The sequence below is a fragment of the Indicator indicator genome, chromosome 2, assembly GCF_027791375.1.
Source record: "Indicator indicator isolate 239-I01 chromosome 2, UM_Iind_1.1, whole genome shotgun sequence".
Lineage (NCBI taxonomy): Eukaryota > Metazoa > Chordata > Aves > Piciformes > Indicatoridae > Indicator > Indicator indicator.
Window position 1 is genome coordinate 50,803,405 of NC_072011.1, and position 24,082 is coordinate 50,827,486.

Consider the following 24,082-nt stretch of genomic DNA (forward strand, 5'->3'; position numbering starts at 1 on the left):
GGGGGGAATTGTGAATCTTTGTACATGCTAAAACATTAAACTTCACCCTTAAAGCAGTGTTCAGTAAGGTTTTAGAAAGTTTGGAATTCAGTGTGATTTCAGTTGGAGCTTTTGATTTTACCTTTCAGATTAACGCTGTCTGAACATAAGTCTGAAATTTTGGGCCTCCTCTTCCTCCTCTAACCTTATTGTAGAGGTTTGGGAAGATGCTGTAGCCTGTGTAGCAGCTACACAAGAAACTATTTGCAGTGTTCCCCTTTCTATACCAAGGATGGCTCTTAGGTAAGCTATATTGCCTTTAGACTATTACTGCTTCCCTGTCTAAAGAGGGATCAGAAGTAATGTTGATGTATAATGCTGTGAGAACTGGAAACATTTTCTTCATGAGTAAAGCTCAGATCTCCCTCTCAATGACTGTTTCCAGAGCAAATGCTCTGTGCTTACATAATTGTGTCCCCAAATGTTTATGGGGAAAGTATTATTCTAGTAATATACCACAGCGCCAAGCTGCAGTGGATGCAGTGCAAAAACGAGAGGAGCAGGCCTCCAAAATCTCTCCTGCCCAACATAATTAAAGCCTGGCAGCTGGTGTGGCGCTGTGATCACCTCTGCCCTTGCGGGCCTCATAACAAGGATCTATGAGCCATGGCTGCGACTGCGCTCAGGCCCCACAGGGGAACCTGAGCCGGGACCCTGCAGAAGGGCGGTGGCAGAGCTGCACTTATGTCTGGGTTGCTGGGGCACACGTGGACCTACGAGCCATGGCAAGGCCAACGGGACTCCGCGACGGAACTGCGTCACGGCCAACGCTCTAGGTTATGGAGTGCATTTTCGGCACGGTATCGATTCTGAAAACAATTCGCGACAAATAACCCCAGCCACTATGCCATCTTGCTTCAGCAGGGCTCGCAGGCACCAACACCCGCCCCGCGCTCCTCACGGAACGGCCTCTTCCGCCACACACCGGCCGTGCCCGGGGAACTCGCGTCTTCTTCCATCCGCCCCACAGCCCCGCCTGCCCCAGACGGGGCTTAAACCAGCTGCCGAACGGGTGACAGCAGCCCAGCCGTCACCGAGAAGGTGCTGGCGTTCCAGGACGCGTGCGGGCCGTACCGACTGCCGCCGTACGGCAGAGCGGCAGCGGCGCGCTGCGAGTGTGCCGTAAAGCGTGGACCAGTGGTCCCGCGTGTGGCGGTGCCGGCATGGGGAAGCGGCGGGCCGGGCGCGAGCTGGTGCGCAGCCTGAGCAAGAAGCAGAAGAAGCACCTGAAGGAATTCGGGGAGGAGCACCCTTTCTATGACAAGTGAGTGCCGGGCGGGTGGGACCGACTGCCCTGAGGCACCAGGCCCCAACAGCCCCTCGCAGCCCGCGGCCGGCCTGGGCAGCGGCTTTCCCGTTCGAATGTTCCTTAGACTCCTGAGGGAAGGAGCGGAGTTACGTCTGGGTTTGCACTGCAGCGCGTGAGCCTGAAATTTCGAGAGAAAAAGCAGAAAATCTGGGCTCAGATTTTCGTGCCACAAATGTCAGGGTATCCCTGAAACTGCCGTGAGAAGTGAGAAAGTGTGAGCTAGGCTCATGTCGTGACACCAGGGCAATCCCTTGGCTTGGCAGGGCTCCAGCTTTCCCGCTGGTTGTTCAGCTCTCCTTTCTGATCTCCCAAAGGGTGCGAAAATGTAGCACTGGAGATACTGTGTGACAAGACGACACCAAGTTAGGTGGGAGTATTCACGTGCACGAGGGTAGGGAGGCTCTGCAGAGGGACTTGGATAGATTGGATCCATGGGACAATGTTAACAGGATGAGCTTCAACAAGGTCCAGTGCCAGGTCCTGGGCTTGGGCCACAACAACCCCATGCAACACTACAGGCTTGGGGAAGTGTGGCTGGAAAGCTGTCTGGGGGAAAGGGACCTGGGGGTTCGAATTGACAAGCAATTGAATATGAGCCAGCAGTGTGCCCCGGTGGCCAAGAAGGACAATGGCATCGTGGCTTGTATTAGAAATACTGTATCCAGCAGGAGGAGGGAGGTGATTGTTCCCCTGTACTCAGCACTGGTGAGGCCCCAGTTCGAGTGTTGTGTTCAGTTCTGGGCATGTCAATATAAGACAGATATGGAGGTGCTGGAGTGAGTGCAGAGGAGGGCAGCGAAGCTGGTGAAGGACCTGGAGAATAAATGTTGTGAAGAGCAACTGAAGGAACTGAGATTGTTTAGTTTGAAGAAGAAGCAGCTAAGATAAGACCTCATCACTCTCTACAACTACCTGAAAGGACATTGTGGAGAGGTTGCTGCTGGTTTCTTCTCACAAGTAATTAGCTCTAAATAGAAGAAGAGGGAATGGCCTCAAACTGACTGCAGCAGGGTAGGTTTAGACTGGACATTAGGAAAATATTTTCATGGTAAGAGTGGTCAGGCATTGGAATAGGCTGTGCAGGGATGTGTTTGAGTCATCATCGCTGAATGTGTTTAAAAGTTGTTTTGATGTGGTGCTTGGGGGTATGGTTTAGGGGTGGACTTTTGTAGAGTAGGGTTAATGCTTGGACTTGATGATCCCAGGGGTCTTTTCCAATTTGAATGATTCTGTGAGGAACCATGGCTTCCTCAGTGAGATGTTTAAAAGGGCGCTTGACTTTTGGACCTCTGTTTTAACTTGTGAGGAAACAAACTGCTTAGTCCAAGTGCTGTGTGGTTTGGTCTTAGAAGCCCGTGAGGGAGACACTGTCAGATTACCTGTTCAGTTTAACATTATATGCCTTTAAGTTGCAGCCATATAGTATTTATGTCTATTATTTGTGTGTATCGTGGGACCCTCCTGGTGTGTGTCACCTGAGATAGAAGGTAGAGTCCTGGCCTGCTGGGGAGCAGTGTCCTCTCCCTCAGCCTGTGCAATGATGCTCTGTCCCACTCAAGGCTCTGCATCTTTTTGAAAGAGTTGAGGTTAGTTGAAGCCCATCTTGTACAGTCAGTATGTTATTTGCAGAATTAGAGTCATAACAGTGGTTAATTAGTGCTAGTTTTCATAGATTAATAGAATGGATTGGGTTGGAAGGGACCTTAAAGATTTTTAACCCCCTTGCCATGGGCAGGGACACCTTCCACTAGACCAGGTTGCTCAAGGCCTCATCCAACTGGGCCTTGAACACCTCCAGGGAGGGGGCATCCACAACCTCCCTGGACAACCTGTTCCAATGTCTCACCATCCTCACTGTAAAGAATTTCTTCTTCTTTCTTCTTTTACTGACTCCAGCATTTATGCTTCTAACAGCTGTGTTTACCCTCTTCTGTCACAGCCTCACACTGAGCTCACATGATGTCACTTAATTCCTAAAAGTTCTTTCACAGTAATTGCTTTTCCAGGATACTATTTGCCCATATTCCTTATCTTTAGATCAGGATCTTCCTGATCTTTAGATTGAACGTCAGCCAATGGTACACTTCTGTGTCTAAGATTACATCTCCCATTGGGCTGTGTAGTGTGTGTCTTTTTCCCAATTTACAGATCAATATTCAGTGCTAGAGGTAGGCTCTTGCTCTGGTTAACTTTGTTGTACAAACTACCCTTGTAGTTAGATTCATTTTAACACCTCATCTTCTGAGTAAGTTTTCTGATTAAAGCCAGATTCTACTTTAAAACATCGATCAGTTACAGTGCTTCAACACTTCGGCTTCGTATGCAAAGTGTAGTACCTGAGAGGGTAGCTTATCAGGGTAAGTGCTGAAGTCTATTTTCTTAGGAAGAACTGTGTGATGCTTTACTTTTAAGTTGTTTTTTTTTTTTTTAACTGCTCTAAGATTGGTATAACTCATCAATTCCTTCTTCCCCTCATCCCTTTCATCCAATATATAACGTAATTGACAGAGTAAGATATTTCAGTGTTTTCTTTTTAGGGTTTCTGCAAGACCAGAAGCAACTGCAGTCTGTGAGCTGGTAATATTTTCATTTCTTCCTTACTTTCATCTTTGTTCAGTGAAGTGAAACGTTTAGCATTCCATGTTATCAAATTATTCAAGCTGATTAATTTATTCTCTTTAGAAACCCTGCGTTTAGAAGAAAAGAGGTGTGATTTTCGTGTGGCTCTGAGTTGTTCTCTACAGCGTCTAACTCAAAACTATAATACCATGAGAGGGCAGAAGCAGCAGGGAACAACATAGCTGTTCTTGTTTTTTTCCCATATTATGTGGTCACAGTGGAAAGTAAATCATGCTTTGTTTAAATAATGTTGGTAAGCGTAGTGTTGCATGAATTAGGAAATGTTTTGTTCTCTGTTGAACAAAGTATATTAATGGACAGTTCTCTTCTTCAGAGTGCCAGTACTTCCTTTCTTTCATCCAGGATTTGTTAACCTCATTTATCATCAGATTAATCAAAGACTTAAAAGTTTGTGTGGAAAATTTAATTATTCTAGTTCATTTGTTTCCTTTAGCAATTTTTTGCATTAATACTGTATTTACTGATTATTTTTTCCCCTTGGGGACTGAAAGGAACTAAGAAAGGAATAAATGGTCCTGTACTTATACTCCTGGTTTCATTATAATTTGGCTATAACCTGGAACACAGTTGATTTGTGTGAGGCTGGGACAAAACTTGCTCCTAAGTATGGCTTATTTGAAGCTGAGAGCTTTACAACTGAGACAAACCTGACCAACTCCCCTGTGAACTATTGTCAACTGATAGGTATTTCACTTACCTTCTTAAAGCCAAAAGAAATTTTCAGTGTGCTCTGTCCCTTGACTGTGTGCCTGTCTAGAATTAGTGCTCTGCATGTAGTTTGCTTACGCAAATCCAGTGCCAGTTCAGTAAATACTTTGTCTGTGGAGATCAAATGTTTTCAATCAGCTGAGTCTGAAAGAACCAAATTTTGTGATGCTCTGGGGCAAAGCAGTGTAGAACAAAGCAATACAGCCTAAGTCTACCAAGATGCTTTCAAAATCTAATTGAAGGTGTCCAGCATAGCTATTTGTATTAAATGGTGATTTTTTTAAAAAATTCCATTGTATCTGCATAAGGGTAGGATAGGAGAAGGAAGACATAACATTGGAATTACAGGTGAGGATGTTTGCTTTCTGCCTACCAGAGTGTTAGTGTTATAGTTGTATTTTCCCTTCCAGTCTGAGAATTCCGATAAATCGAGTGCAGAAAGTGATTCAGAGACTGAAGTGGAACAGATCTCTGTGTATCATAAGCTCCTGGCTACCCTGAAGACCTCTCCTGAGTCTGAGAGTGAAGAGGATGCAAGTGACTCAGAAGAAGCTGAGGAAAGCGAGGCAGAAATGGGCAGTGAAGGGTCCCAAGAGACTGGAGAAGCAGATGGAGCTGAAGAAGATAAGAATGATGTACAAGAACAGAAAGAAGGTAGTTTATCTTTTCCCTTGCTTTGGTAAATGCTTCATTTAGAAAGCTTGGATTATGTATGTTTTTAGCTGGAATCCTGGTATAGACTGGCTTGTTGGCTGGATGCTTTTCTGGCTTGGAGACTGTTGCCCTATTGCCTCTGAGTGGGTGGGAGCAGCAGCTGCCGAAGGATTTGGCAGGGTAGCTGTGCTCATTTTCTGGCAGACAAGTAGCTGCTGCTGCTGCTTGCTCAGATGTTGTTTGTGTGGCAGCACAGAGGAAATCCACATGGAGCAGATACCAGCGGTTCTCACCCACTCATGGGAGATGCAAGCTGTTCTTTCACACAGCATCTGGCTTGGCTGCTCCCACCGAGAGGAGGGGAAGGTTTGCCTCAGCAGAGGAGAGAATATATACATATATACATGGGAGGAAACTTCCTGCATGATGAGGCATCCTTATTCATCTGCAAATAAATTTTGGGAGAAAGGAGTCAACTTTTTCTTGTTTTCAGTTATTTGGAATCTTTGGAAACTAAAACTTAGATTCCTGAAAGAGGTTATTTCTTTAATTTTCTCTGGGGAAACAGACATTATTATGTAACACTTAGCATGCTAGCCATAAGTCACCTTCACTAGACAATGCTAAGCCCACTTATTTTTTTGGATAGAGTATTGAGAGAAGAAAAATTGTAATTTAAAGGGAACAACCTAGCTAGCAAGAGGTAGACAGACAATAACTTTTCCAGGAGAATATAACCCATTTCTTTCTCTTAACAATTCACAGCTACAGACACAGCAGAGCAGATGCTTGGCCAGGAGCAGGCTGATGGCACAGATGCCTCTTGTGAACGAAGTCGTGGAGTAATTGAGGAGTTTACTGATGTAAAACATGAATCTGAATTTAGCTTGGAAACCAATTTCATGGAAGAGGAGAGTGGAGATTGCAATGCTGATAAGAGAGACAGTAATTCTTTACAAGCTTTTCCAGAAGGTAAAATACAGTAGGTTTGTGTTTAGTCATCTGCCTCTTAGAGGAGTGTCTGCAAATGCATAAATTATCTAACACCCTAATGATAGCTTCTGAGTTCTTTAACTACATTATTCATTGTATTGCCTGCATGCAAACTGGTTCCCTAAGGGACAGGGTAATGCAGACATGTAGCTGAACCAGTTGTTTTCTGTAGCCCCTCTATGGACTAGGATTTGTGTGTAGTTACTGTTATGACTGATAAAATTAGAAATACCAGGAACTGAAATGCGTGTGAAGGGTGTTGTTCTGTTGCTTTAATAGTAGTTTAACAAGCTAGTGTAACATGAAGGGTCATGCAAGTCTGCACTTGACTGTGGAAGATCAGCACAGGAGATAATAGTAAAGCTGACCTGTGAGGGTGTCCTTCATGACTCAGTGGACTTTGAGATTCTAGGAAGCTTGGGGCAGCCACAGTAATTTAGACATGCTCAGGGCTCTCTGAATTTTGAAGGTTATGCAGAGGAATCCAACTGCACTGGAATCAGTAAGACATGAGGCATCAGTGGATCACCTGTGTGGGATCTTTTAAGGGTGTAGCCCTTCTGATCTCAATGCTGCAACGTTCTGATGGGGGCAGTCTGAGCTCCAGTGTTGGAGGTGTCCCACCATGTGTAGTACAAGTAACTGCATGTGTGCGTGATCGCTCAGCGATATGCCACACGTTGGCACTTGCAGAGCTATTCATATTTCATGCTCTGTGGTTTTAATATCAGATGGCACAGTTTGAGAGAGAAATATGTTTGTAGCATCCCTAGCGATGCTGGCTTGTCATCTCGGAGCAGCAGCTGACATTAGCTCTGGGAGGCAGCCTAGTTGATTCATGAAATGTGTGGAAGCATCAAAGGGCCATGTGATAGAAAAAACAGCTCGTTCTTGTTACCATGAGAGGCTGTTAGCATTGCATTTTAGTGAGAACCATAGCTCTCCAGCTACATGCTAAGCATCCTAAGAGCTTTGTTCAGCCTGTAAATGGTACGCTGTGGGTTCCTATATCATAAAGCAGCTTTATAATCTATTAGAGAACATGATTAATCTAAGATAGCAGAAGGGTGATGAATTTCTGCTAGTGCTGTGGTCACTAGAAAGAATCCTTGAAAATGCCTCACATTATTCCCTCTATCTGACAAATGCAGGAATTAGTGATTCTCTCAGCTGAAGAGAAAGCCTGTGTTGGAATTAAATGATCTATCATTCACTTGTGTTGCTGGCAAGATTTTCCAAACAGTGCCATGATTAGGAAATGTCTTGACTTTTGCCTGGATAACTTGTGTGGGCTAGATATCTGTTGGCAAGCACTAGTGTTCTGTAACTAGTTTTCTTTATGCAGTGAGTGCTGCTGTGCTGCCAGCAGTATACAGGACTTGGTTTTCAAAATAACCTTTGCACGTGACTTTGTGCATGCCAGTGTCTTATTTTACAATTCCTTGCCTCTCTTTTCCTTTCCAAAAAGCAGTGCTGATTAGGGAGACTTCTGCTCACTTCAGACAACTTTTGCCTCTGTTCTCCAAAACCCACCTAATCTTTCTCTAGCTTTGTTACAAGCTGTGTTCATACCACTGGACAAATATGGAGAACCTTGTGCAGAACTGTTTAGAAATTAAGTAGGGCAGTAAGTTCTGTTGGGTCTTTATGTTGACAGCCTATTTAACCCACAAAGGATGTATGTGCCAGAGCTTAAAGCAGAAAGCACTACAGTGTTTTCTGCTACTATTACTTTCCTGTCCAACATTTGTTTTGTGATTGAAAGTTCCAGTACTTCTGTAAGTCCTTCTTTTTCTTGTTTGTCTGTTTGTTTGTTTTTTTAAAGCAACCTGCCAAATCTGTTCTCTCTTTGAGAATTTGATATCCTTTCTCTCATTTCCAAGTGCTTTGAAATAACCAGTTTTAACTGTGGTGTTCGCCAGCATGGAAACTGTTCATCTCGTTTGCAAATCCATTTTGAAGTTTGGTTCCAGTATTAGTGACAATAGTTTTCAAAATAGTTTTGTTGTTGTGTTTTTTTTTTTTAATTGTTGTTATAAATAGATCCATTTAAACAGCACATGGACAGAGAACTTCAAGAAAAAGAAGTAGAAAAAATGTCTACCCTTCCTAAAACTTCAAGTCAAAGCAAGGTAACTGTTCTGTAGCCATCCAGAGTTCCTAAAGATGCCTGGATTAAAATAATTCTGTTTTTTATAGAAGTGAAGTAGATTTATAATTGTTGTTATTAGCTGTTGGCACTGTGTTGTTGCTGAAGTGTTTTCTTCTTCATTCATTGCTGAGCAGGAGTAGAAATTAAAGGCACATGTAGGCATATGGTGACACAACTGAAAAACATAGCCTTAGAGTTTGATCCCACAAGTTTAGTACTCTGGACAGCAGGTAGAAACGGGACTGTTTGCTAAGTGGTAACAGCATGATGCTAGGCATGTGCTCTGCAACTGCACTTGTTACATGACCATGTACAGTCTTAAAAGTACTTGTACTCTGTACACGTTTACAAGCTGGTAAAGAGGGATTTAATGCTTGCATTATTAATTCTGGAAATAATAGGCAATTACAGTACTAGAAAGTCATCTCATTGCTTGAGAAGGAATACCAGTTTTCAAAATACTCATTTTTAGACAAACCTTCGCTTCTTAACTTTATAACATCTGATTTGGTTTTGGAGAATTGCCTTGCATTCTGGTCAGCCATATGCTTCATGGCATTCATTGGAAGATATCCAATGGGTATAGTCAGTCAAACAGAAATCTGTGATTTAATTTTTTTTTAATTGTTTTGTTTGGTTTTGGGTTTTTTTAATAGTTTAATTGGTGGGTTTTTTTGTTGGTTTCTTGGTTTTTTGTTTGGGTTTTGTTTTTTTGGTTTGTTTTTTTTTTTTTTTTTAGAATACCAGAGCCACCTGAAGCAATGCATGACATATCTTTGCTTAACTAGCTGCTTTCCAGAGACAGATAGGAACAACTTGCATGGCAGAAGGCTTAAAGTTTGGAGTTCTCTTACAATGCTGATAGCTTTTACCCTCAAAATCAGAGAGGCTTGCAATAAGATAGCATTTAGCAACCTATTTGGAGCTCCTGGGTTTAGTCCCTAATAAGGTTTTGTTTTCATCTTTAAGCAAAATATGTATCTTAGTGTGGCTGACCTACAAGTGTAGTTTTATCCAGGGTTCTCATCTTGTCCCTGGCTTGTGGTACTGGTCTGTTGGAATGGCAGAAATTACATCCTTCCTCTTCCTGGGTTTTCTCATCTCTAAAGTGAGGACGGTTACAGACGCATCACTGCAAAGTGTGACCAGATCTGCTGAACTCATGTTTGTTGGTATTTACCCTGGCAGGCTCTGAAAGAGACTGCATATTGGGAAAAAAAAAGGTGTCAATTTGTATTATGAAAAGATAACTTCTCAAGTTTCATTAACTTGATTAAACTGTCAGCTGTGGTGATGTACTTTTAAGTTTATTAAGGTTGGTATTTATGAATTCTCTTTGGTTGGATTTTTTTTTTTTTGGTGTGTTTTGTTTCTTTTTTCCAGTGGCCACGACTGGGCCAGCTAACTTTTTCTTCCACTCTGGAGAAACATAAAACTGTGAAAGCAGACAGAGAAGCTGATATGAAACAACTTTATCTTCACAAGCCTCTAGAATCCACTTGGCCAAATGTGAACAAACTATTTTTGTCCTCAGTAAACAAACAAAGTGATCCCTCTTTTACTCCGCTACAAAGAGAGCTCTTCTGTATCATGAATACATACTGGGACTTATTCTATCCAGAAAGAAATGCTTTAACAAATGGAGAGGAAATACGGCTTGTCTACTGCTTGCATGCCTTGAACCATGTTCTGAAGGCAAATGCCCAGGTGCTTAGCAACAATGCCAAACGAAGAGACCAAAAGCCAGGGACTGATGATGACTACAGGGACCAGGGGCTCACTAGACCTAAGGTATGAGAGCTTTGTTCATGTGATTCTCCCATCCCCACCTTGGCTGTTTGGTTGGGCTGCATAAGAATCCTGGTACTTCATCCAGAAGTATTTCTGTTGCTGCTCTTGGGTGACATGTTCCTGGGCATGTGCCTTTCTGCATCTCTTTGTTGTGCCTGGAAGTTGTCTGCCATGGCCAGGGTAAACACCCTGATAGAAGCAGTGAGCACAGAGTTGTTACCAGCCTGTTTCTGTGCTAAGCCATGAACTTGACTTACTTTTGTTTGTTCTCATCTCACTACAGACTGACATTTTGCCTTTTCCTGCTTCCAATTCTGAATCTACTGGTACAGAATTGTACCTCCACATCCTTCTTCAGTATTTGTGCAGGCAGTGTAGGATGTCACCACTTGTAGGAACTTGCCTGCATGGGAGGATCTTTCTGTACACAGGAGACCTCAGGGTGTCCCAGTCTCGCTGTCAAGGCCACCTGTCATAGTTGCTGAAGTGGGCCTTAAACCAAGCCTGGCTGGATTCACAGCATCCTCTAGTTGATAACCAGGTGATTCAACTAGGGCTATCCTGCCATTGGTGGTGCCAGCTTCCTGTTCAACAGTTTCAAAGCTGGATTTCAGAGTTTGCTGCACACCTGGCGAATGCTTTTGGTTTCTGTGTTGACTCTCCAGTTACATATTTGTATTTGAGTGCTATGCAGAGGCTGTTGCCTCCATTCCAGGGGCCAGCAGTTGGCCTGTCTTGTGGGAGTGCACACTTGCTTGGGGAGGACAGAGAATGTGCTTAGTTTTCAGTATCCCTGTAGTGGTGCTCTGGGTGTAAGATGGGCAACCGAACTGAGCTGCTGGCCAGTGCTTGAGCACATTGTGTCCCGGTGCATCCTCCTTCCTTCACAGTATCACAGTTTATTAGAGATTGGAGGGGACCTCAAGAGATCGTCAGGTCCAACCCCCCTGTCAGAGCAGGATCACTTAGGGTAGTCTGCACAGGAATGCATCCAGGTGGGTTTTGAAAATCTCCAGAGAAGGAGACTCCACAACCTCCCTGGGCAGCCTGTTCCAGTGCTCCTTGTCACATGTCAGAACAGTTTTTTTCTGATTGTTGGCATAGTGAGCTGTGAGCATTCATATTTTGTGGGTCATTCTGTGCTAACTGTTGATCTACACAGGTATTGATGATAGTGCCCTTCAGGGAATGTGCTCTGCGAATTGTGCATATTTTCATCAGTCTTCTTGAAGTGAATGCCAAAAGGAAAATAGATGTAAGTAATAAAAAGCGCTTCAAGGGGGAGTTTGGCTCTGACCCAGAAGAGAAGCCCCCCAACCTGAAAAGACCTGAAGATTATGAAGCCGTCTTTGCTGGCAACATTGATGACCACTTCAGAATTGGTAATCATCTACTGAATAAATGAATTTTTTAGCTTGTAAAGATCTAAGAACTAAGTAGTTCTTCTAAATGTCTGGAAGCTCTCAGGGCTGGAAGTTCTGGTGAGGCTTTAGACTCTGTAGTATTCATGCTGGTTTTGCACTGGCAGCTTGGAATTTTCTGAACAACTTTCTTGCCATGCCAGAACTTAAAAAAGAAGATAAAATACAGAAGTAACAATTTTCACATCACATTCAGAATCACTTAAAATGCAGTCACACAGAATAACAGATTGCTAGGGGTTGGACAGGACCATCACAGAATATATCTGGTTGGAAGAGACCTCAAATATCACCCAGTCCAACCCTCAAGCCAGCACCGTGAAGAGTCAACATTAAACCATATCCCTAAGGTCCACAGGTTGGCTGCTTCAACACTCCCAGGGATGGTGACTCTGCCGTTGCCCTAAGCAGACCATTCCAATGTTTGAGAACCTTTTCAGTGAAGAAATATTTCCTAACATCCAGCCTAAACCTCCCCTGGCGCAGCTTAAAACCATGTCCTCTAGTCCATCAGGTAGTTGTAGAGAAAGATAAGGTCTTCCCTCAGCCTCCTCTTCTCTAGACTGATCCAGAGATCATTGAGTCCAACCCTCCCTGCAAAGCAGGACCACTTAGGGCAGGTCACACAGGAATGCGTCCACGCAGATTTTGAAGATCTCTTAAAGAATGAGTGCTCTATTGTAGCAGGACTGCCCACACCTCGTTTTAAAGAGGATGGCCTTGATTATGCAGCAAAGCTTTTCATGTTCCTAAAAAAATAATAAATCTTTTGGGTCTAATTAGCCCGTTCACAGTGTTTCTTGTAATCAGTAATTGTTAGAACACAATGAAATCTCACTATTGAGCAAAGCAGTTTTCTACTGTGCTGCTACCCATAGTTTTCATGAAAGTAAAGGCATAGCCAACAAGTAGGACTTTTGGACCAGCGACTGTTTCATAATATTGTAATCTCATGCTGTGTTAGTAACTCAGTATGCAGAGAATTAGCTAATGCCTTGGTTCTTGGAGCTCCTGTGATAAGTAGGCAGTTTTTCTAACTTAATTTGACAGATCAAAGGCTCTTGAAATCACTGCCCCTTGAAAGATAAATTGGCATCCCAAGAGATTTAATGATACAGTGGAAGACACAAGCAAGTCCCACTCAGTTTTTCTTCCTTCCCCAGCGAATAGCTCTGGCATCTTAATTTTGGCAGCATAACAGTTTTCCTTTCAGTCCTCTCCCATACCACAGTCTGCTTGATCCACTTACTAGCCTGAGGAAACTTTCCATGCTGTTGTTACTTGCAGAAGCAAGTCACAGAAGCAGAATAATTATTCTTTCTTACTATGCTTCACATCCTGTTACTTTTGCACAAAGATCTAATTTAAAGCACGTTTGTTATGTCTTACTAAAAACACCCTTTCATATTTTTAAATGGAAAAAAAAAGACTTGATGTTGTTAAGTTGTGCATATGCTGTGACAGGTGATATCTTCTTTCTGGAGATTCAACCAGTCGTGCCTTTCTTTTTCTTTCCATTTTTATCATTGGGTTGGAATAGACATTAGGAGGGGTCCCCATTGATACCTACATGAAATTCTTGCATGTGCCTTCAGCTGTGCCCATGATAGCTGGATTCACACAGAGAGGGAGAGAAAATGAAGAGACATCTTTGTTGGGCTGATGGTAATGAGTTTGAATATGGTTTGGACTGTCTGGATTTTTAAGATCAGAAAACTGCATCCTAGCAATGTTGCTAAGTAGTTGCAACATAGATAACAAATGCCTTTGTATTCTAGTATGTTCTAGTAGCAGCTCTTGTGGCCCTGTGAATAAAAGCAGTTTATAATCCAAAGGTCCACAGTGAATCAATCATTCATGACAGATTAATGTAACGTTTACTATAGTACCTAATGGCAGACACCAAAGTCTAGGATTTAAGAAGTGAATAGTGATTAGTTTCTGCTTTCTTGTTCTTTTTTATTTACTTGAAGTACTTCAGTTCCTTTACCTCCCTTTTTAGCAGAAAGAAATGTGTTTCAGTTAAAAAAAGTTGTCTAGGCTATGGAAAGTCTGGGGAAAAGTACTACTGAGAGAGTTTGCTTAACTTGATGAAAATTTGCCAAATGCTTGTCAAATGGAGGTAGGTAAGCACTTTCTAGGGAAAGAAGTTTCAGACAGATTGGTTTTGTCCAGCTACAGTTGTTGTTATGTGTGAAGGGAGAAGAGATGTAGGAAGTTGTTACTATTACAGAGCCTGCTGGAAGAATACGTTGTCTTTTTTTTGCACAGGGGTTGCAGTTCTTCAAAAGAGTATGAGGCTATATGCACCATTTTACTCCTCGGATATCATCATTGCCTCTCCTCTGGGTATGAGGACTGTTATTGGTGCAGAAGGGGACAAGAAGAGAGATTTTGATTTTCTATCATCAATAGAAATTCTTATAATTGATCAAGCAGATATCTACCTGATGCAGAACTGGGAACATGTTCTGGTGTGTTTTCCATATGTATTCATTTTTGTGTTGTACTGTGTTGTCTTAGTCTGATATAACTGACTGATATTTTTTACTGACTTACTTCCAGACATGTATGCTTGTTCCTATTTCACCCTCCATCCTTCTATTTACCTTATACTAGGAGTATTCTCTGTACAGATTTTAGTACCTTTTCTCTATAAATCTTAGTTTTTATTGCTTCAGTGGCATATTTTGTGAGAGACTGTTTTTGACAGTTTTAATTATCTTGCAGAATGAGATAATGATGGTTTCTTTAATCACATCTGGGAGAAAATGTGCCAGCTGTCTAACTGTCCAGTCAGATTGCAGCCATGTGAGGAACCTGTACAAACTAATTCAGGTTCCTCCTGAAAGCAATAGGAGCTGGTGCTTGTCTCCACTGACTGTAGTAATACTAAGCATTAGTCATGTCCAAAGTTAAACAGTATGAAGATTTTCCCTACATGGAATGAAAACAGAGCTCTTGGATTGTGGCTAGTATACAGTAATATCCATGTTTTTTGGCTTTTAATTGATAATACTTTTCAGGATTGAAAGGCTGACATTTTCTTCTATGTAGAAATGCCTTTGAGGTACCTGGGCTAGGTGTCTTGGCAGAATGATGTTGCTGTGCATTTTGAATGAGACCAGAAGGTGTCTGGTTTCCTGGGCAGTCCTATGAAAGGCACATGAGCCTACACAATATCTCAGGAATGAGTCCTGGAGCTTCTTCCCTGTTTTTAAATTGGGTGTAACTGCCTGCTGTGCAGCGGCAATGATGCCCAGTCCCAGGCATCATTCAGTGAGGCTTAAATGAGGTGAGTTTCTTCCCTTGCATCCAAACTCTCCCTGAATGTGATGAGAACTGCACCTGGGCTTCTTTTGGCTCAGAAACCTTGGGCTCATTGACCTCAGTACAAACAAACAAATCCATTATACTTGCCCCGTGGGAGAAGATTAGAAGCAAGGGTTGCAGTTACTGATGACTAAAGGAACAGCAGTTTTTAGCTCTCTGGCAGGAAATCAAGTAAATTATTCTTGCTGTGGTCAATAAATTCCAGACAGTGTCTTGGGAGACAGGTACCATTTATATTCTGTGCTGTCTTGCTTGTCCCTGTCTGTTTTCTTGCTCTAGTTAAGGCTGCTGAAGTCTGGCAGCAAGGATGTCAGTCCATAGCAATGTGTTTCCACCTCTCTGTGCAGCACCTGATGAAGCACATGAACCTGCTGCCACTGGATTCCCATGGGGTTGACTTTTCCAGAGTGCGAATGCTGAACCTTAATAACTGGTCCAGGTACTACCGCCAGACGTTGCTCTTCAGTGCTCTGCAGGATCCCCAGATTAACTCCATCTTCAACAAGCACTGCTTCAATTATGTGGGGCAGGTGAGTTCACAGAGGAGCTGAAAGCTGCCTTTTAAATGCTGGCAGAGTGGACAGGGAGAGGAACATTAAACGTGGAAAACAATGCATAACTCAGTTGTAGAACAACTGTTTGTGTGCCAGTTGCTTCTATTGCCCAAGTATTTCAGTCTGACTCTCCATGAGGCTGCATGTCAATTTCTAAAGCTGTGCCAAGGGCATGTAGAACTACTCTTCCTGCAGCTGTACTTACTTGATCCTTTTCTTTCATGGTTAGCTGTTTCCTGTTACAAATTAGATTGTTTTTTCTTAATTTGGCACACAAAAGTATCATAGAATCGTAAAATGTTGAGGGTTGGAAGGGACCTCTAGAGATCATCTAGTCCAAGTCCCCTGCTAAAGCAGGACCACCTCGGGGAGGCTGTACAGGAACGTATCCAGGCAGATTTGAAAGTCTCCAGAGGAGACTCCACAGCCTCTCTGGGCAGCCTGTCCCAGGGCTCCATCACCCTCACAGTAAAGAAGTTTCTCCTTATATTGAGGAGGAACCTCCTGTGGTCCAGCTTACACCCATTGTTCCTTGTCTTATCATGGGCACCACCGAAAAGGGGCTGCCACCTTCATCTTGACACCCACCCCTCAGATATTTATAGACATTAATAAGATCCCTTCTCAACTTTCTCAAGAATAAACAGCCCCAGTTGTCTTCATTTTTCATCATAGGAGAGATGTTCAAGTCCCTTAACAAGTGATCTTGTTTTATTTATTTTGTTGTTAAATGGAGGATTCACTTGCTTCCTTTTTATTTATTTATTTTTTCTCCTACTATACAAGAAGCAAAAACTGTTACTACTCTGAGAGAAACAGAAAAAGTGAAAACCTTCATTGTCCATCTCAAATATATGGAAGCCATGTAGTGGTCTTGTATATTTGCATGTGTGAAAGTAGTCTCATAGTGGGGCTTTCTTAAAAACAGCTTTTTGCACTGGTTGCAGATCTGACTGGGTTGTGGCCACCTTTGAAATGCAGCTTCTCTAAACATCCTACTTTCTTCTCACAGGTGGCTATCCGTAACGTACCTCTCAATGGCTCCATTAGCCAGATTGTGGTCCAGCTTCCTCATGTTTTCCGGAGGCTTGAAGCTGAAAATGTAACTTCTGTAATAGACACAAGGTATTCTCTGTTCCAGACTGTTCTGCTGTTTCCTAATGACTGGAATTTCAATTTTGGTTGAGTGTACCATTTCCTGCAGAGCATAGTGTGATTTCACAACAGAAGTACATCTTCAATAGTCTTCAGGTGCAGGCTAGACTCTGCACAGGTGCAGGGGAATACTGAACTTCTCTTTGCCAAAGGCACTGGAGAATAAAGTCCAGGAAAGGAATATCAGTCTCTACCATAACTGTATAGTACTGATAAAGCCATTGCCTATTATCTCTTTCATAGGTGGGAATCCTATGAAATTAAAAAGGTGTTACAGTTTTAAAGATGAGTGCCTTAGCTCAGTGTCCTAACTATAAACAAAGAATAGGAGCTGGACAACTTTGAGTTAAAAATAAATAAAATTTGCCATTGGATACAAAAGAAAAATAATGATAGGTCTATATAATCCCAATTGTTTGCTAATGAGGATAAAAGTTAGTGGCATACATTCCTCCCTCTTTTGCTCCTACTGTCTGTGATCTCTGCTTTTGCATTGCTCCCTTATCTCTTTCATGACCTTCTGCTGGCATATATTGTGTCTGTGAGGTAATGAGAAGGGAAAGGGAGGGGGGAGGTTGCGAGCAGCCCCTGGCTTGTCCAGAGGGGTCTGGGAACAATTCAAGGGGGGGTCCTTGTATTGTTTCTAAATTGTAAATATAGTATATATATTCTGTACATGTTCATTTTATTTTATATTTTAGCATGCTTTGTAAATATAGCTTCATTCTGCTTCCAAACCTTCTGAGCCAGTCTGGTGATTTATTTTGGGGGTAGTTCTCCTATTTGTTGGAGGGGTAATTTCAACCTACCACAAAAGGAAAAATGGAGTTAAATATCTTCTGTGGTCTGATGATACTTGTTTGAGGATGTATCAGTATTGGAAAGCCAAATGTTAACTCTGATTAAAAGATCTTTGTGTTCTTTTCTGAGGTTTCAGTTTTTCATTGACAAAGTTTTGCCTGAGTACCGCGATGCCATCATGTCACACACGCTTATTTATGTTCCGTCATACTTTGACTATGTGCGTCTTCGGAACTACTTCAAGAAAGAGGACCTGAATTTTGCTCACATTTGTGAGTACACCAAGAAGGCTGCTGTCTGCAGAGCAAGGCGGTTCTTTCTCAAGGGCGAGAAGCAGTTTCTGTTGTTCACTGAGCGCTTCCATTTTTACAAAAGGTGAATTGTGGGGAGCAGGTTTTCCTTTGAGTTGCATGTGTGCTGTTCTCAAAGTAGAATCATAGAACCATAGAATCAAGAAGGCTGGAAGAGACCTCAAAGATCACCGAGTCCAACCTGTCACCCTAAACCTCATGCCTATCTAAACCATGGCACCAAGTGCCATGTCCAATCCCCTCTTGAACACCTCCAGGGATGGTGACTCCACCACCTCCCTGGGCAGCCCATTCCAATGGCCAACCACTCTCTCTGTAAAGAACTTTCTCCTCACCTCCAGCCTAAACCTCCCCTGGCACAGCTTGAGACTGTGTCCTCTTGTTCTGGTGCTGGTTGCCTGGGAGAAGAGACCAAACCCCTCCTGGCTACTGACCCTAATCATGGATGGGCTGTATTGTTTCTGAAACTGTTGGATTTCTCTGAGGACTTCTTTGAAGTAAGAGCTTTTCAGTTTGCTTTAAAATTTTTGCATATTGTCAGCAGTCTGTTGCAGAGACCCCTAATACTTTGATACACAGAATTGCAGAATATCTTTGGTTGAAAGAGACCTTCAAGATCATCTAGTCAAACCTTCCACCCAGCTCTGCAGTCACCAGTAAACCAGGTCTCTAAGCACCAGGTCTACATGCCATTTAAACACCTCCAGAGATGGTGACTCCACTGCTGCCCCAGGCAGACCATTCCAATGTTTGATAACCCTTTCAGTAAAGAAATAGATCCTGATATCCAGCCCAACCCTCCTCAGGTGCAGTTTGCATCCATTTCCTCTAGTCCTGTCACTTGCCACCAGGGAGAAGAGGCTGGCCCTCTCCTCGCTCCAAGCTCCCTTCAGGTAGTTGTAGAGAGTGATAAGGTCTCCCCTCAACCTCCTTTTCTCCAGACTGAACAAGCCCAAGGTAAGTGCTGCCAGGTTCCACTGATGTCAGGACAGGATGATATAGCCTGCAAAATGCGATTCATCTTACTTTTTAGTTGTGTTCATCTATGCCACAATAATTACATAAAATTCTGGAAAGGGCTAAGTAACTGGTTCAGTAATTCAATGAAGCAAGCAGACGCCACCTGGAAAATGTGCTATGTCCTGACTGGAGGAGCTGTTTAGAAGTTCCTAATGGGACAGGTTTTTTCTATTGCCAGAAAATGCTTTGGCAAGTACAGAAAGTTTCATGAGGATTGGTCTGATCAGGTTTCATTATCTTAAAATCCGTGCTAAAGAGGCTGAACACTGCAGAAATTGTTGGTGGTCTGTACTTCAGAGGGAAGTAATCATGCCTGGCAGGATTAGCTATCCCCCACCTTTAAGTTCTATGTCTGTGTTAACTTTGGTCTGCAGTCCATGACAAAGGGTTTCTGGAGCTGAGCTAAAACTGACATGCATTGAAGTTGATGGAAATTGGAAGAACTGAAACAGGATTGATGTTTTAACATGTATATTTTGTGCAAATTAGCAACAAAGTTACTTCTTATATTTTTTTCCTACTACAGGTATGTGATAAAAGGCATCAGGAACCTCATTTTCTATGAGTTACCAACATACTCCCACTTCTACAGTGAAATTTGTAATATGATGAAAGCCACAGACAATGGAGTGGATGCCACTTGGACCTGTACTGTGCTCTACTCCAAGTATGATGCTCAGAAATTGGCTGCGGTGGTCGGCATAGAGCGCGCAGCTCAAATGCTACAGTCCAAGAAAAATGTTCACCTCTTTGTTACAGGAGAAAATGAGTAAGTCATATTGCAGACTAGACAGCTGGATGGACCTGCATTGTACTTCTAATGCACTTTTTGATCTTGTTTTTTTGAAGAAGTGCTAAACTTTTTACTCCCTTTTAATAAATATTCTGTTGAAATTGTTCAAATAGTGTTAACTTTTATATTTCAGTACTCTATCCAACAAGAAACAAAGTATGTCATTGAAGAAGGCAGGGGTTAGGTAGTCTCTTCTGTATAGAAAGAAAATCACACCAGAATGTTCTTCTGATATATTGAAAAACTCCCTGGTCAGTGAAGATTTGGTGCTGTGATAAATCATTTGCTTGGATCGCTTCACTTCATTTTTCAAGTGTAGCAAACTCACCTTCTTTTGTCAAGGCAACCTTTTCCTTTAATTTAGGGGAAGAAAACTGTCCAAATGTTTCCTGCAGTCACTATTCTGGAGGCCTACAGAAGGGAAGTGCAGGCAAAGCCTCTTCAATACAAGTGTGAGAGCTGAAATTGCTTCAACTTGACACTTGTGAGAATCCATGAATGTGCTGGCGGTAGGAGCTATGGTTTTCCATTTTCCCTGGACTTGACCTGAATATCTCTTGTTGCCTCTTGTTTACAGCAGCCCTTCTGGCTGGTCAGTTTCACCAGGGAGTCTTTCCAAAAGAGAACAGAGTTAACTTGCCAGACAGATAAGTCTAAGCTTGCCTAGCCCCATGATCACCGAAGCAGTGTTGTGGAGCGCAAACCCAAGTGGTGCAGTTGCCTGTGGTTTCATATCTCACACCAGTGGGGGTTTGTTTGTTAGGGGTTTTTTTCACCTCTTAGTTGTTGCTTTGCTGTGTCTTTCTTTTCTTCTCCTTCTGGGAAGCTAAGCCTAATTTAAAAGGAGGTAAAGTAGAGTAGTTTTTGAAAACATTTGTAGGACTGCATGAAGACTGTTCTGTGGAGGGGCAGGTGAGCCCTGCTGAGTCCAAATGCAAGAATCCATCCTTTGATAAGCACTGGGGGAGTTCTCATCTGGGAGGCTTAAGTAGATATACCTGAGTGAAATAAACCCTTTTATTTAAGAGGAATGTAATTTCAGCCAATTTATCATATTCTTGATTCCTGTATTTCTCAGAGGCTGTGATCTTTAGTAGTAATTGAAGTCCTGGAATCATTTAGTAGTCATGCAAATCCATGCAGTTTCTTGCTTTGCATTTTAAGTAATTATTCATTTTAATTTTATGTACCTCTGCCATAGAACACAGGAATTAAGAGCACGCCACAGCGAAGTTCTCCTTGTGAATAATGTCTGCTGTACAGCAGGGACAGCAGTAGTGGCAAGCAAGTAGTTGAGTTGTCTTGTATGGCCTAGGCTGGATGTGGGGGAATAGTGGCTGTGCATATGAAAGCAAGCACACAAAATAGGATTAAGGAATTTTCTTTCTACACGGGATGTACTTAGCAAAGATGAATAGCTGACCTCTGAGCAAGCTAAAGTGGGATAGCTGCTTAGGGAGATAACATAATGCAGTGCAGTTGCTGCTTAAAGAAGCAAGAGTTTTGTGCCAGAGACTTAACTATGCAAGGACTTTCTGCCCTCAGTGAAGTTAATAGCAAAGTGTCATGATGGAAGCAGGGCCAGACTGGTCTGAGACCCTTTTTATATCAACTACTTGGGTTTGTTCCTAAGACAGGCATACTGTGAAATTTTAAATGTATATACTAGTGCTGTATTTTTAATGGTGATTACTAATTATCACTGATTGTCAAAGCAGTGTGTAAAAGCCTCTTCTCTGCTTTCAGTTAGTGATCTGAGGTGCCGGCATAGAACTGATGTGCACTAGGAGGTCATACTAGAGGATCAGATAGGTTTGGCTGGTACAAAGAGCCTGCCTCTGTACTCACAGAATCTCAGAGTGTTAGGGGTTGGAAGGGACCTCGAGAGATCATCTAGCCCAACCCCCCTACCAGAGCAGGATCACCTAGAGCAGATCACACAGGAACTCATCCAGGTGGCTTTTGAATATCTCTAGAGAGGGAGACTCCACAACCCCCCTGGGCAGCCTGTTCCAGTGTTCTGTCACCCTCACAGGGAGGATTTCCATGGAACTTCCTGGTACGAAGGATTGTCTGATTCCCAGGTGCTTCCTCCTACTCCTATAATGTGATGTCCCCATGAGGTCCATTTGATAGTGGAACTGGTGAACAGGGGAGAGGATTCCATCATGTTTAAAACTTTCCTTTGCTGCCTTTTAATCCTATTTTAAACAATTCCCTGGTGCAGTTCATGTTCTGCCAAGTGATTTGACCAGCCATTGTCTGAAGACAGTGAATTATCAGGAGATGGCAAATGCTGAGGGCAGAGTTTAGTCCATCCTAGTTGCACATTCATGGATACCAGTGCTTTACTTGCTGGGGCAACTGCTGGCTCCAAATGAATCACTGAAGAGCCCATGTTATCATGAAGTTTCCTGACTATAATGCAGCTTTCAGAGGGATGGCACAACCACGTGCATCTTGTGGACACTCTTTATCATTTCCGGGAAGGGAGTATGTATATCTGGGGTCTGTCTCTTATTTAATTGTTCAATACTCTAAAAAATGTTCAGATCCTGACACAAATGGAATCAGAAAAGATGTTGGCAAATTTTACCCATTTTCACCTGACAGCATGTAGGCCTGGCATGGCAGGTGTTTTACTACTGCACAGGAATGCCCCAATGATAAGTGACTAATTATCTGGGTAAACAAATGTGAGATAAAACACTGTTCATAGATTCATAGAATGGTTTGGGTTGTAAGGGACCTTAGAGATCACCTAGTTCCAACCCCCCGGCATCAACAGGGACACCTTCCCCTAGATCGAGTTGTTCAAGGCCTCATCCAACCTGGCCCTGAACACCTCCAAGGAGAGGGCACCTGTTTGTGATGGTTTGAAACTGTCTTTTTAATTTTTCCTTGCAAAGTTCAGAACAGAGAAAGTGAAAGAATGTAAATAAGTCACTATTGGGTGTAAGAAAGCAAAATACTGATTGTTCTAAACACTTCCATTGGATAGATAGAAATGTTTAAGAACTATTACCCAAAACAAAGTAGGCATTCTGCGTTCTGCAGTGGGGGCAGTTGCTGGGCTGTCTGGCTGCTGTTTCTTCTTCTCTTCTGGCTGAAGATAACACACTGACCTTGGCAGCTAAGTTAACAACTTTCTGCTTAACTAACTCTGCTTCTCTGTCCAGGGGAGTCTGGGGGGGAAGCTCCTGGGAGAGAGAGACCCCTTTGGGAGGGTCCCCTTGGGGGGAAGCAAAGGGAGATCGGTTGTGCTTTTCTGTTGATTGTATATATTTGTGAATGTTGTGAAGTTTGTATATTTGTACATATTCATTGCATTTCATCGTAGATTTTAGACTCTGCTTGTAAATACAGCTTTTCATTTGCTTCCAGACTGAGCTAGCCTGGTTATTGTTGGTGGGGGGGGAATTTCAGCTCACACTGACACACTGTTCCAGTGTCTTACCACCCTCACTGTAAAGAATTTCTTCCTAATATCCAATATAAGTCTACCCTCCTCAAGCTTCAATATTTTCACTCTCATCCAGTCACTACAAGCCTTTGTAAAAAGTCCCTTCTCCGCTTTCTTGTAGGCCTCTTTCAGGTACTGGAAGGCTGCTATAAGGTCTCCCTGGGCCCTTCTTTTCTCCAGGCTGAACAGCCCCATCTCACAGCCTGTCCTCACAGGAGAGATGCTCCAGCCCTTTGATCATCTTTCTGGCCCTTCTCTGGACCCAGTTCGATGTCCCTCTTATGCTGGGGACACCAGAACTGGATACCAGGTGTTCATTTTGGTACTGTATCTTTAAGAGGGTAGTGATATTTCTTAAGAATCCTTTTTTTTGTCAACATTTCAAGAGTATCTTGGAAGCATATCCTATATTCTTATTTTTGAAAGACGTAATGCAGAGTGAGAGCTGACTGACCAGCATCAGGCAGACAGCTTTCCAGCCACCTGCTGCTAATGTGCAGGAATGCTGCAGCATTAGTAGCTAGCTTTTGGGAATTCAAACCCAAGGGTAAAAATAAACTGGGATTAAGATGTTAAACAAGAATTTCTTCTCAGCATTTACTGTCTCTCAGGAAATCCTAGTAATTGATGACCAAGAGAAAGACAGACCTGTTCACAGGAACATATTTTTTCCAGCTAATGAGCTCATGCTGTAATGGCTTCTTTTTTCACTGATAAAACCTAGTTAGGGTATTAGGTTGTTATGTTTTGTTGCTCCTTTCAAAGATGCGAAAAAGGTGTTTGGTTTTTTGGGTTTTGGCTTTTTTTTTTTTTTTAAGGGACATGTTGGTAGGGTGGGAGCCAGCCTTCTGCTATTGATTGTATTACTGTGGCAGAAGGAGGGAAAGGTGACTTAGGGACAGTCAGTCTGTCTCTGGAGCTGAGGAGCTGCCTGCTGTAAGGAGG

General features: G+C 42.8%; 1 protein-coding gene across 1 annotated transcript; it reads left to right on the top strand.

Annotated features, from left to right (window-relative positions):
* Positions 1–1,202: 1,202 nt before the first annotated feature.
* On the top strand, positions 1,203–19,672 carry UTP25 (UTP25 small subunit processome component). The gene is made up of 13 exons (XM_054397411.1): positions 1,203–1,303; positions 3,886–3,925; positions 5,107–5,350; positions 5,706–5,716; positions 6,154–6,322; positions 8,387–8,475; positions 9,879–10,286; positions 11,449–11,668; positions 13,979–14,181; positions 15,388–15,570; positions 16,607–16,719; positions 17,680–17,925; positions 19,408–19,672. The coding sequence occupies exons 1-13, from the start codon at positions 1,203–1,205 to the stop codon at positions 19,652–19,654; spliced, it is 2,274 nt and encodes a 757-aa protein (XP_054253386.1). The 3' UTR covers positions 19,655–19,672.
* The last annotated feature ends 4,410 nt before the right edge of the window (positions 19,673–24,082 follow it).

What these genes read in the sequence shown, in the direction of transcription:
- UTP25 (XM_054397411.1), top strand. Translation starts at nt 1,203, where the DNA reads ATGGGGAAGCGGCGGGCCGGGCGCGAGCTGGTGCGCAGCCTGAGCAAG. An exon ending in GAGCACCCTTTCTATGACAA is followed by an intron (nt 1,304 to 3,885) that starts GTGAGTGCCGGG and finishes TTTTCTTTTTAG; the next exon opens with GGTTTCTGCAAGACCAGAAG. An exon ending in TGATGACCACTTCAGAATTG is followed by an intron (nt 11,669 to 13,978) that starts GTAATCATCTAC and finishes TTTTTTGCACAG; the next exon opens with GGGTTGCAGTTCTTCAAAAG.